This window comes from Pongo pygmaeus, chromosome 1 (assembly GCF_028885625.2).
Source record: "Pongo pygmaeus isolate AG05252 chromosome 1, NHGRI_mPonPyg2-v2.0_pri, whole genome shotgun sequence".
NCBI classification, from domain to species: domain Eukaryota; kingdom Metazoa; phylum Chordata; class Mammalia; order Primates; family Hominidae; genus Pongo; species Pongo pygmaeus.
In genome coordinates, this window is record NC_072373.2 from 42,064,456 (window position 1) to 42,077,822 (window position 13,367).

At 35.1% G+C, this 13,367-nt stretch overlaps 1 protein-coding gene across 10 annotated transcripts in view; it reads right to left on the bottom strand.

Annotated features, from left to right (window-relative positions):
• Positions 1 to 1,714: 1,714 nt before the first annotated feature.
• CD55 (CD55 molecule (Cromer blood group)) overlaps positions 1,715 to 13,367 on the bottom strand; it is a 45,698-nt gene continuing 34,045 nt past the window's right edge. For 3 of the 10 annotated variants that reach the window (XM_054469882.1, XM_054468493.2, XM_054467066.2), the window contains one exon: positions 7,777 to 9,204. In XM_054469882.1, coding sequence (XP_054325857.1) covers positions 9,140 to 9,204 — 65 coding nt within the window. In that variant the 3' untranslated portion in view covers positions 7,777 to 9,139. Of the gene's footprint in view, positions 1,988 to 7,776; positions 9,205 to 11,231; positions 12,606 to 13,367 lie in introns of those variants that run through there. The other 7 variants (XM_054471102.1, XM_054470579.1, XM_054467866.2 and 4 more) reach the window with 6 other exon arrangements.

Here is a 13,367-nt window from a genome sequence, read left to right on the forward strand (position 1 = left end):
CTTTCAATGAATTGTTCATTTCATCCAGTGGTAGCTCTGCCCCAGGGAGAATCTTCCTGGTTCATTTTCCTCCATGGCCCTTTCAAAAGTGAATGTTTATCATAATTGTGATCCCCAGTTTATTGAATTTATTGGCATAAAGTTGCCTGCCATATTCTCATATTTTTCTTCCAATGATTATGCTCTGCAGTGAGTGATGTATTCTGTTGCATTACTAAAAGTTCATGGGTGGCAATTTCTGTCTTATCTCTTTATTCTTTATCCATCTAAATGGAAGTTTATCAATTTTATTTTTTTAAAGACCCAGCTTTTGATTTCATTTTCACTATTATTTTTGTTTTCTATTTTAATTTTTACACTTACCTTTATTATTTCATTTCTTAATTTTTTAAATTAATTTTTATTTGCCTTCTTCTACTTGATTTTCATTACCTTTCCACTCTGGAAGAGGTATTTTGTAGGATGACAGTCAAGTTGTCTTTTTTCTGATGCTTCCTCATATTTTGATTCAGATTATGATTTTTGGCAACAATACCACAGAAATGACAGAGTTCTTTTCAATGTATCCTATCAGGAGGAAGTAGGTGTTATTTGTCCCAGTATCAGTGATGTTAGTTTTGATCACTTGGCTAAAATAGTGTCTGTCAGGTTTTTGTTCTGCAAAGTTATTATTTGCAATAAAGTATTTTGTGGAGAAAAAATTGAAGACTATATAATTATTTCTCATCAGACTTTTACTGATTTAGCATTCATTGATTCTTGCCCGAAATAATTATTACTGTGATGGTTGCCAAATGCTGACTTTCTAATTGCATCATTTTTTAAAAACTACATGTAGGTAATTGGAATCTTGCTATAAAGAAGGTATCTTTCTTCTCTTTATTATTCAATCGTATCAGTATGGACTCAAATTCTTATTTTATTCTATGTGCTATGATCCATTGCCATCATTATTTATTTATTTGCTGTAATTGTTTCAGATTTGGTCAGTGGGAGCTTGTTCATGTTGGCTTCTGAATCCATTTGACATGTCACCATAATTTTTTCAGCACTTATTTTCAGAACACTTAATTTGTGATACCACAAGATGTTCCAGGTTCACCTTTTACTTTCCCTACCCTAGCCCAGAGATCAGCCATTTCTCCCAGGAGCCCTGTTTTTTTTTTTAACTGGAGAAAGACATTTAGAAATCTGGATCTGAATACAAAAATTAGCCAGGCGTAGTGGCGCTTGCCTGTAATCCCAGCTACTCCGAAGGCTGAGGCAGGAGAATTGCTTGAACTCAGGAGGCAGAGGTTGCAGTGAGCCAAGAGCACATCACCACACTCTTGCCTGGGTGACAGAGTAAGACTCTGTCTCAAAAAAAAAAAGAAATCTGGATCTGGAGTCTCATTGTTTGTATGCTTTTCCAAGAAGACAGATTATATATGTTTCATATACTATAAATATATGCAATAAATTATATATAACATAACATATATAATACATATAGCATATATAATATACATAACATATAACATTTATAAGTATATAATTTATATATACATATATTTATATAATGTATAACAAAATATAGATTATAAAAATGTCTTATTATAAATATATTTTATATTATATTACTATATAATATATAACATTATATATAACATATTATATACAAAATATATTAATATATTGAAATATTTTATATATATGTATGTGTATACACCCAGTCACAACATACATATACATACACATGAATATATATACACATATATACACACACATGCAAATACATATGTATATACACACACAGATGTTGTGATAGCTAATTTTGTGTGTCAACTTGACTGGGCTAAGTAACAGGCCCATGGCTGGTAGAACATTATTTCTGGGTGTGTCTGTGAAGGTGTTTCCAGAAGAGATGAGCACTTAAGTCAGTGGATTGAGTAAAGAAGACCAGCCCTCACAGTGTGGGTGAGCATCGTTCAGTCCATTGAGGGCTCATCTGAATAGAACAAAAAAGTGGAGGAAGGACGGATTCTTACTTTCCCTTCTTGAGCTGGAACATCCATCTTCTACTGCCCTCAGACATCAGAGCTCCTGGTTCTCAATCCTTTGAACTCCAGGACTTGCATCTGCACACCAGCAGCCCCTGGTCCTTGGGCCTTAAGCCCTAGATTGGGAGTTACACCATTGACTCCCCCGGTTCTCAAGACTTCAATCTCAGAATTACACCACCTGCTTTCCTGGGATTCCAGCTTGAAGATGGCATATTATGGGACCTCTAGGTCTCCAAAATTGCATGAGCCAATTCCCACAGTAAATCTTTCCATATATCTATATATATCTTAATGGTTCTGTTTCTCTGGAGAACCTAATACAGATATGCACGTGTGTGTGTGTATACACATTTCTCTGTGTATCAGTTATGTTCAAAATCATGAGTTTATACTGATAACTCAAATTACAAATACTACAGGCTCCATGCTAGTGTTTCCTTATTTGTAATTCCCTTCAACAGTGAGAAACCTGACTCATTATTTGCAATATATTTGCTTACCTACCCCATCTTAGAATGCACAGTGTTAAAACTGCTAACCCATACTACTATGAAAAACAAACCCACTAGAGAAAATCCAACATTTGTTCATATTTTTGTCTTTAGCCCTTTGTTTGTATAATCAAAATACTGTGTTCCAAGGTTAATTCAATTCTACCTCACAGCTCCCTCTTAACTGTGGTCAAGTTATTCATTTGAAATACAGTAAGAGGTGGGGTGTGGTGGCTCACGCCCGTAAACCCAACACTTTGGGAGGCCGAACACTTGAGGTCAGGAGTTCAAGACCAGCCTGGCCAACATGGTGAAACCCCATCTCTACTAAAAATATAAAAATTAGCTGGGCATGGTGGCACATGCCTGTAATCCCAGTTACTTGGGAGGATGAGGCAGGAGAATTGCTTGAGCCTGGGAGGTGGGGGTTGCAGTGAGCCGAGATGGGGGTTGCACCACTGCACTCCAGCCTGGATGACAGAGTGAGACTCCATCTCAAAAAAAGAAAAAAAAAAATATATATATATATATATATATATATATATATATGTTCATTTGTTGTGTTTGTATTCTGTTGAATTTTTTCTCTCCCCTCTCTCCCTATTTTCATTGCTTATATTTACTTGGCTTTTTAATACGTGAGACAATGATTCTAAAATTTTTGAGACAAAACAAAAATTAGAAGGAATTCCCATCTTCCCCATCGTTTCCACCTATACCTTGTATATAACTATCTCATTGTTTCTAGTTTATCCTTCCTATGTTTCTTTTTGTACAAACGAGGATGTGTATTTTTTATTTCTTCTTTTTCACATGAAAAGTAGCATACCAGTCTTTTGTATTTACTTTTTTCACTTAATAATATATCCTAGAAATATTTCATAATAGTTCATAGAGATATTCCTCATTCTTTTTTCAGAGCTGTATAGTACTCCACTGTTTGAATATAACATAGCTTATTTAGCAAGTCCTACATATGAGCATTTAGGTGGTTTCCAGCCTTTTGCAATGACAATCAATATTTTGGTGAATATCCTTGTACTGTATATTTTCATATTATTGGAGGTATATCTTCAGAGTTCATTTCTAGATGTGAGATTGGTGAATCAAAGGGTAAATGCGTAAGTGTGGGTTTTTTTTAGATATTGGAAAATTCTCCTATAAAATGGCCATATCAGTTTGCATTCCCACCAATAATATATAAAAACATCTGATTTTCCACAGCCACAATAGGAAGTGTGGTCACATGAAAACCACATTCTCAACATAACTAGAAGACAAAGCACCTACTTCAAATTGCCTATAAGAAAACAAACAAAACAAAAACAACCCAAGAGTCCTTCACACTGCTCCTAGAAGCCTCTGTGGTGAGCAAGGGCAGTCTGTGGAAAGACTTCAATGAAAGTGAAAAAAGCTGAGCTAGCAGAGTCCTCAAATTGCTCCAAAACCATTGCCAGAAAGTAAGAGTCTGCCGTAAAAATGAAAATGCTGAAAAGGTGTCCTTGTAGACCAGAGCACTAACTACAAGCACTACCTTCAGGAAAGGGCCATAAACATAATGTGATCTGAGTTGATAGCCTTTGAAAGGTGTAGTTCCTACAAGAGGAAAAGGGCAAAAGGAAGGGGAGCCATCCTTTGGTGATAGGATGGTAGAAAAAAAAAAAGGAAATAAAATAAGAAGTTGTTGAGTATTTTGAGACAAAACAAAAATTAGAAGGAATGCAGCTCTCCCCTCCACAGCTTCCATTATAGGTCAGCCTCTGAGGTCACAGCAAGTTGGAGTGTGCTAGAGAGTGGTTCTGGATGAACAAACAGAAAATATCCATCATAGTAGGAGACTTATAAATAGGAAGAAAGTGGAGAGTTGATGAACATACTGCAGTAACTAAACTAGAAAGCGGAAAAGATTATATTGAGCAAGAAAATATGCCTGAATTAGTGATTTAAGAAGGTTCCATGGAGATGAGTGACTCAGGTAGAGTGAAGGAGGTCATTAGAAATCAAAAGGTCAATAAAACCAGAGGCACAGATGTTATAAGGAGTCATCCTTGTCAATGTGAAATAATTATGGATAATACCAGATTGTAGGATGGTTGGGAGACAGTGAGCCAGTTCCAAATCCCTCAACAGACAGGGGTGGGTGACCAGAAAGTAGGGGGATTGCAATAATAAGGAGTGGAAGAGGATCATAGAGTGGGTTTGAATGTGCAAACAAATCTCTGGTAGGCAAAAATATCTCATTGCACTTTCATTCCACATAGTACCAGGCATAGAGGTGAAGTTGGTGCCCTATTTTATTCCTCATTGCTATTTGCAGACCAGTCCTCCTTCCTTTCCACAAAACCCTTTTCCTTCAAGTCACATATCATCAGAATATAGAACCTGCTATCTTCTTGTTTGCAATCATCTTCAGATGTACAAGCCAGTCCTCCTCATTTCATGAAGATTTTAGCCCCTGACTCAGTATCACTCTCTAACATGAATCCCCATGCTTCTTGGTGATTTCAGTATCAATTAAGATGTTCCATGGCCTCCTCCGCACCAATACTTTTGTCCACCATTTTATTTCAACTTCTCACAACCATAGTTCTGTCTAAACCCTTGCATCACCAAAATCTAGAAGGCTTCAGTGTTAGTTTAGATAATGTCAACCACAATAACGTAACACACCAATCCCCAAAATGTTGGAACTCAAACATGACAGAAGTTTATTTCTTCTTTATGTGAAATCTAAAGTGGGTGTTCCTGATCAGCAGACAGCTCTCCTCAAAGCAATGACTCAAGCTCCTTCCTTTCTGTGGTTCTGTTATGTTTAGCACATGACTTAGTAGGTTACTACAGTCACTTTCATCAACTCAGTGTAGGGAAAGAGGCAAGGAGGATCACATATGGGGATGTTTTAGGGCCAGACCTAGAAATGCTATACATCTCTGATCATGTTCCTTTGGTCAGAACTCAGTCCTATGTCTACACTTCACTGCAAGAGTGCCAGGAAATGTGTCTAACTTTGTGCCCAAAATGAAGGGGAAGTGTATTTGTAGACAGCTTTGTCCTCTGGTCGCCAATTCTGTTTTACCCTCAATTGACGCATTCTTATTTCTCACTACTGCATATTACCATTCTAGTTCATCCTAAATAGTACCCCAAGTCTAACAATGACATGACCCCATTAAGGTCTACAAAATATTGATCCTGTTACTCATTGTTTCCTACCACTCATATGTCTTCACTTCCCTTCTCACATAGCTTAAATTCTATGGTCCATCATTTTAATCACTCCCTTGTGCACATGCTCAACTCACGTCATCAAATTTACCTGGGAACACCCAATCATGATTAAATCCAAGCAACTGGTTTTTTCTGAGACTGTATCTAGAAAGCTAAATATGACTGCAGAAAAACCCAGAACCAAGTTTGATGATTGCACTCTAAATTCATGAGCACTCACCTCAACTGGGTCTTTAGCATTGCCTGCTAATTGACTAAATGTCTCTAGTCCTTTCCTTCTCTGCCTGTCTTCAAACATAACACCTCCTCATGTGTCATCATTTTCATGATGACCTTGATGTATATGTCCCTGAGAAAACAGAAGAAATGTGAAATCAATTTCCAAAAGCTGCCACCATGGGCATCTCCAACCCACCTGCGACAGTTCCCTCCTGGTATCTACTGAAGCCCTGCATGCTCCCACCTAAGGCAATCTCTCCACCTGTGCACTAAAAAGAGCTAAAACTTACTGAGCACTTACTACATAGCTGGCACTATTTTAAGCTCTACATGTATTAACTTAATTCTCATTGTAAATCCTATGAGGCTGGTACTGATTTTAGGCCCACTTTACACATAGATAACTAAGGTACACTGACAAGGAACATCCCTTGAGTCCTGCAGCTGATAAATGCCAGGGCTCCGATTTGTCTCCAGAATTCATGCTTTTCACCAAGGAGAATTATAGGGAAAACATTTGACATTTTAGTAAATTACCCTACCAGAGTGAATGGACAGTTACTCTTTTTAAAGAGATGTGTGTGGGGGTTGAGATGGAAGACATGACAATGAGGAACAAGGAAAACACCTCCACCACCTCTTAACAATGAGTCATATGCATGAAAATAAACCAGCCACCACTGGAATAGGCTGCAGAGGAAGCAGTACCTTCAGGGAAGGGGCTGTTTTTAGTTTTGGTAAGGAGGAAGAAAACACTCAGGATGGGTGGGAGGAAAATGAGGCATTTGCACATTGGACATTAACCAAAGCAAACAGGGCTAGGGTGTGACAAGACAAAAACTATTCATGTTCAAGTGTTCCCAGAAAAGTGACCGTGATAGTGGGCTAAATATTATAAAACTCAAATTTCTACAGTGAGCCGGTATAACTTGCTGTACAAATACATCAGTCTCAAGAGGAAAAGCAATACGACCTTTGCAATCAAAGTAAAATCTCACAGGAGAGGTTATCTTAAGCAAAAATAAAACCACTCAACCTAATAACTACAGGATACACAGTAAATATAAATCCTACAAGAAAATATCTTTACCCTCAGCAAGCCTACTGTTTATATTTTCTTCAAGGTAAATGACTGTTTAATAGTATTTCCGCTTTTACCCTTGTCTAAATAGCAAGTTCTTGCTATTATAAACCTATTTTATGCTCATTGATTCTAATTTGATCGAGCAGAATAAAAAGTCTAGAGCTTACAATTTTCACTTCTACACAGAACACATGACATAGTCTAGCCCTTGCTCTAAGCCTTTCCTACTTCGACCATCCTGCCATTATAATCTCATCTATTACTGCTTTCTCAATCAGCTTCCTGCCTTGAATGTCTCCCTCCCTGCCACTCAACTGCTTAACAAACAGCTTAAGCACCCACCATATTCGGGGCTGTAACACTTGTAACTTTATCTTCTTTCTCTCAATAAGTATATATTTTGGTCTTCCTGTGGCAAACTATAAGCAACTTGAGGGCAGACACTTGCAGTTATCTTGGTAAGCTCACATTTAGCATATGGCAACTTGCACACAGTAGGCACTCAGCTTTTTCTCTGAATAGCTGAGCCAGTGTTAATGCTATCCCTGGAAGCACTGTGTTATTACAGAATAGGCAGAGCGGGCCCTCATATTTAACAAATGAATGAATAGGTGGATATGTGCCTACTCTTAGAACTTCTAGGAAAGTTCAAAGAATTTCCTAATATTAGAAACTATTAGGAAATTATTGATAGTACTGCTAGTTGTGATAATTGTGGTTAACGAGGAAAAAAAGTTTTATTTTAAGAAATACACATTAAAGTCTTTACAGTGAAATGCCATGAATGTATGAAATTTAAAGTACTTCAACAACAAAACAGATGAAGCAAAATGACAAAATAAACATTGCCATAATAAATCTAGTTATATTCTATACAACTAGTACATCTTAGTCTAGTCTAACACTTAAAATGTAATTGGCAAGATGACAAGAATATGGTAAAAACCTAGAAATTAATCAGATTGCCTTCAGGTAAATCAGTAACAAGTAATATAGGTACTCTAATAGGAAAGGATATGACACGCTTGAGAAAGTACAATATAATTTTAAAGTAACTGAAAATTATTCACACTAGGACAACCAAGGCGCGGCATTCTGAACTGCTTGTAGGAAGCAGGTAGGGAATTTCTTATTTAGAAATAAAGTAGTCACATTTAAGAATAAATTTCAAATACTACATGATACCAAAAAATGGAATCATTTATTTCTATTTAGGGAAAATACATTTTTCTTCACATATCTTCTTCAACTTTTCTTGTTTTACATGTAAAATCAGAATGTTCACTGTCATAAATAAATATAAATAAATATTACAAAAGAATAAGATTTACAAATTTGACTATGGACATCTCGCTTCAGAAATAACATATAATCTTTTCTTATGTTAATATTGTAGTATCTCTGGATACTTCTAAAGACATTAAGTCAAAGAAGACACCTTTCACAGGCTTTTTCCAAAATCTTATTTGTGCAACAAAGGAAGACTCAGTCTTTCATTCTATATTCCTCCCTTGTCACCATCAACACCCCTGGTTCACCAGCATGTTTTACCTTTAAAATATTTTGCCAACCCGAAGGAAAAATGAAAATGCCTTACAGCCAAAGATTACTTTATAATGTGGTTCATCTCTCTTTAGCAATTTTGCTTAGAAGAGACTGAATTGGGTTTTTATTTGCTTTTGATATCCAAATAATGTTTTTCATTTTTTATTTCCTTTATAAGTGGAAATAACATTACAGATCTTGTGGAAAAAAATCACTTTTCTTCTCTTTTCCTCGTGATCCCATTCTAAATATGAACAAATCTCTATGCTTTCTTACACTTTTAGGAAAGGAATCACTCTCAATTCTGCAAGTTGTTCTATTTTCAAGAGGTATAGGTGTGCTAAGAATGTGATTCCGGGACTGCCTTTTTTCTCCTTGCTTTGTTGACATTCCTAACACACCTTAAAGGCAATGAAAGCATCCTAAATGAAGAGCACAATTGCATTTATTTTATCCAATATGCAGATAAGTCTAAGAAACTAGAAACAGTCTGTATACTTGTGTGTATTTTCTTCTTAACTCTTCTTTGGCTAAGTCAGCAAGCCCATGGTTACTAGCGTCCCAAGCAAACCTGTCAATGTGAAACACTTGTGCCCTGAAAATTAAAAAAAAAAAAAAAAAAAAAAAAGTTAAAATCAAACTGATTTTATTTACTAGTGATAAATATTAATTTTTAGTTACTATGTGATAAATCACCAAAAAGAATCAGTTAATTTGGGGTGCAAAACAAAAAAAAAATAATGAGTAATAGAATATGGACAAGATTCTACAGATGGGGTTTATCAGCTACAGCAACAACTAAATGTGACATGGAGTTTTTAGTTTCTCGAGATGAATAGTGGCTAAGCTAGAATGAATTAAGTTACCTTCAGATTAAAAGTCAATGAATTCCTAAGTGTGGGAGATGTTAAAAATAAATAAATAAATAAAAACCCCTGAATACTACTACATGTGGAAGAGAAGATTAAGAGATGAAGACACTCAGAAAGTTTTACAGATACATTTACACCAAGTTATTTTTGTGTGATAATTTTGTATAAAGATATGAGATGTCTTTTAAGATCTATAAACATGACCTATAAAAGGATATCTTAGCACATATTATAATTTTTCTTAAACACTGAAAACTCTAAAAGCCACCAAGCAAAAGGAGAAATACAAGGTAGGTCAACCATCTCATGATGCAAATTATCATAATGAAGGCATTCTCTTTAAGTCCTAATATATCATCCCTTTCCCCCCGAATATTTTATAGCATCTAATCGTTACAATAAACTGAGTTCAAAATGTAGGATGAGATGATAAGCATTACTGCTATCAAGTCCAGAACTGACAATGTGTCATAGTAATGAGAGATTCAATGTATTAGTCATTCATTCAACAAAGAAAAAAACAACTCTAGTGACAGTAGAGACTTAAGCCTCTATTATCCTTTAAGAGTCATGAAGAACCCCCTAGCCAAGGGTATTAATGGATATTTTGCAAGATACAGAAATGTGATTTTATTAAACCATATATACCTTTTATAATTTACCAGAAAGTCTTATTTCTGAGGTACCACCAGTCACACTTAAATGGTCAAACACAACATTGAGTACTTTGTTGCTCTCATGTGCATTATAAGAGCTCAATAGTAGAGAAGAAAAAAACTATTGAACTGAATTATGTAACTGTCATTTCAATCAAAAAACAAAGTCAGGCATCTGCTTACACTTCCATCCCTAAACTAAAATTTATCATACAGACCTAACTCTTCTAAAAGAAATAAATCAATCCTCTGATAGGCAAACATGAAGAATCATTAAATGAAACCACATTATCACTTGCACATTAACTATATCCTGTCTTAATTAAGATCAAATATTTAATTAAATCAGTATGAAATCAGGAGGCTAGCTAAACATATATAAAGCTAGCTCTTACCCTCAACAGCTTATGTTTCCAAAATAAGGCAAGTGGAGTGTTTTTTATGTGCACATAAAAAAGACAAATTCTTTCTTAGGAGTTTGCATGAGTTTCCCTCTAATTCAGAAAATAAGCAATTAAGTTCACTGCAAAACCCCAAAATACAATTCAAAATCAATACACTAGTCTGCTTATCTGTGGTTTCAGTTACCCACAGTCAACTGCAATCTGAAAATAGATGAGTACAATACAATAAGATATTTTGAGAGAGAGAGAGACCCCATTCACATAACTTTTGCTACAATAAATTGTTCTAATTGATTATTCGTTGGTATTATCTCTTACTGTGCCTCATTTATAAATTAAACTTTATCTCATAGGTATGTACATATGGGAAAAAACACAGCACATATAGGGTTAGGCACTATCTGTTGTTTCAAGCATTCACTGGGGGGTCTTCAAACACCCCGCCCCCCAACCGAGGATAAGCAGAAATTACTGTATTCCCTCCTTCTATGTTCCAGTACTTTATGTCCTTAATAGGACATACAAGTATCACAGCCAATCACCTTACCAAAGTATGTAAAGAAACTGATGAAAGCCAAGAGACAGCACCTGGTAAACTTATCACATCTTGCCACCCTGCCCCTGCCCGCCCTCCCCCTTCCCCCGCCCAGTCTCCATTCCCACCGATCCAGGGAGTCTCAAAGCAGTAGCTTTGGTAAATTGATAATACTCTATACATTGATACTTTATAACTTGATAAATTGACAACAGTATTTCAAAAGGAGAGTTGGAACAAATATAAGAAAGTACATAAGATTGGTGGTTTAATTTTTTTTCAGAGTAGCTTTGCTGATGCTTCCATACCAACTCACTTTAGATGACTTAGAACTAACTGTGAGTTTTTGCTAGGCTCTAAATCACATTCCTAAAACGTTTCTGATATATCTGGAGAAAAAGTTATGTCTTACTATATTTGCTATCATGACAGCTAGAATATTTTGTTGATATTAAGCAAATGCCTGTAAAAATTATTAATCACTCCCCTGGACCTAATGGTCAAATATTTTTCTAAAAGACTGACTCATTTAGTGAGTTAAAGAATATTTACATACTTTAACTTATAATAGGCTTAAGTAATATTCTTAATTTAAGTAGAAAAATTGTAGAGGGTAAAAAGGAGATAGGTCACATCATCTAAAGAATTAAAACAGACAATTTAATAACAGCATTAAATTAATAGTTTTCTTATTAATGGGAAAAATGGACAGGCATTAGGGCAGCTTAGAAATAACTCAAGTTTGTATAAATTCCACAACTAGCTTTCTGAACAGTTAAAACTACAAAACAGAAGAGGGTCGATTTAAATCATCCTCTTTCTACAGGACACATCAGAGCCAATCGTGACATTTATACTTAACATTATGTATATTCAATGCAGATTAGATATTTTAAATAATACTGATGTGTGTGTGTGCTGTTGTTGTTTTAATATCTGAGTGCTTACTATGTGCCAAGCAATGTTCTAAGTACTTGACAGGTGGCAACTCATTTGATATATGATTATAATCATATGAGGTAGTTACTATATTTCCCCCATTTGTCTGCTGTCTCAACCACTGCGCTGTTTTGAGCTGGACTGGCATCTATTAATATAACTGAGAAAAAGCCCTAATCACAGGCAATTTCACAGTATGTTAGAGGTTGATTTTTCTCAGATTTCTTTGCTTCTGTGCAACACTAGATACTATCATAAATTACACTGAGTGGAAAAAAATCAGTGGATCAATAGATCACAAAATGAGACTTCAAGTCACTTTGCTTTGAAATGCACCTTTGAATATACTGAGAAAAAACAGACATGAAGTCTGTTAATCCAGGATAGTAATTACAGACAAAAATGAATACAGAGACACGCCAAAATTTAAATAAAGCTAAGAGAGTCATCTACTGATACAGTACCAAATTTTACTGGAAATAAACTAGGAATAAATTTTTAAAAATCATCAGAATTTCTGCTCACCCTGATTTTCCATAGTCCAATGACTAGAATTAGGGTACCAATTAATATAGTACCAGCAAGAAATCCTTGAAGGGGAAAAGATACAGTAACACAGTTAATAGAAACATGAGCAATTAAAATTACATTATAGTTTCACAATGACATACATACTGGTTATGAAGTGAGTTAAAAAATAGGAGATATTAATTGCATTTTGTATATGGCTTCCTTATGTCACAAATTTTTGACAAATGCATGTTTTATTTGTCCTGTTTTCTTTGAAAGAAAAAGGAAGATATATATTTAGAGTATCACAATGCTCAAATAAAATTTTTTGACAGGTTTGAGAGGTTTCTAAAGTGTTTCAACCCAATCATGATCGATTTTAAATGTTTTGATCATTGAGCATTCAAATATGGTGACAGAATTATGTTATTTTAGAGCTAGAAAGTATCTTAGAGTTCACTTTCATTTTTTAGATGAGTAAATTGAGTCTCAGAAAGAAGGAAGTTGAACATTAACATATGTGGTTAATGGGAAGGATATTTACCTAGTTTATAGTAGATATAACAGATATGTAGACATTTCTCCATCACAGGAAATATGCCTGTACTATTAACATCTGAGATTGGAGGGCAAACTATATTTACTTTGTCTACAGAATATGCTTTTTAGTGTTCAGTCTATGGTAGATTAAATTTCATTTCAAAAAGTTATATTCACTTTTAAGATTCAAAGCACTATTTTGAGCTGAACAACAGCAAATAATTGGTCAAATAAGTTGGTCAACATCAAATCATTTTTATAGCTTACACAATCTTTCTTCTCAAATGCACCCATTTGCCCTT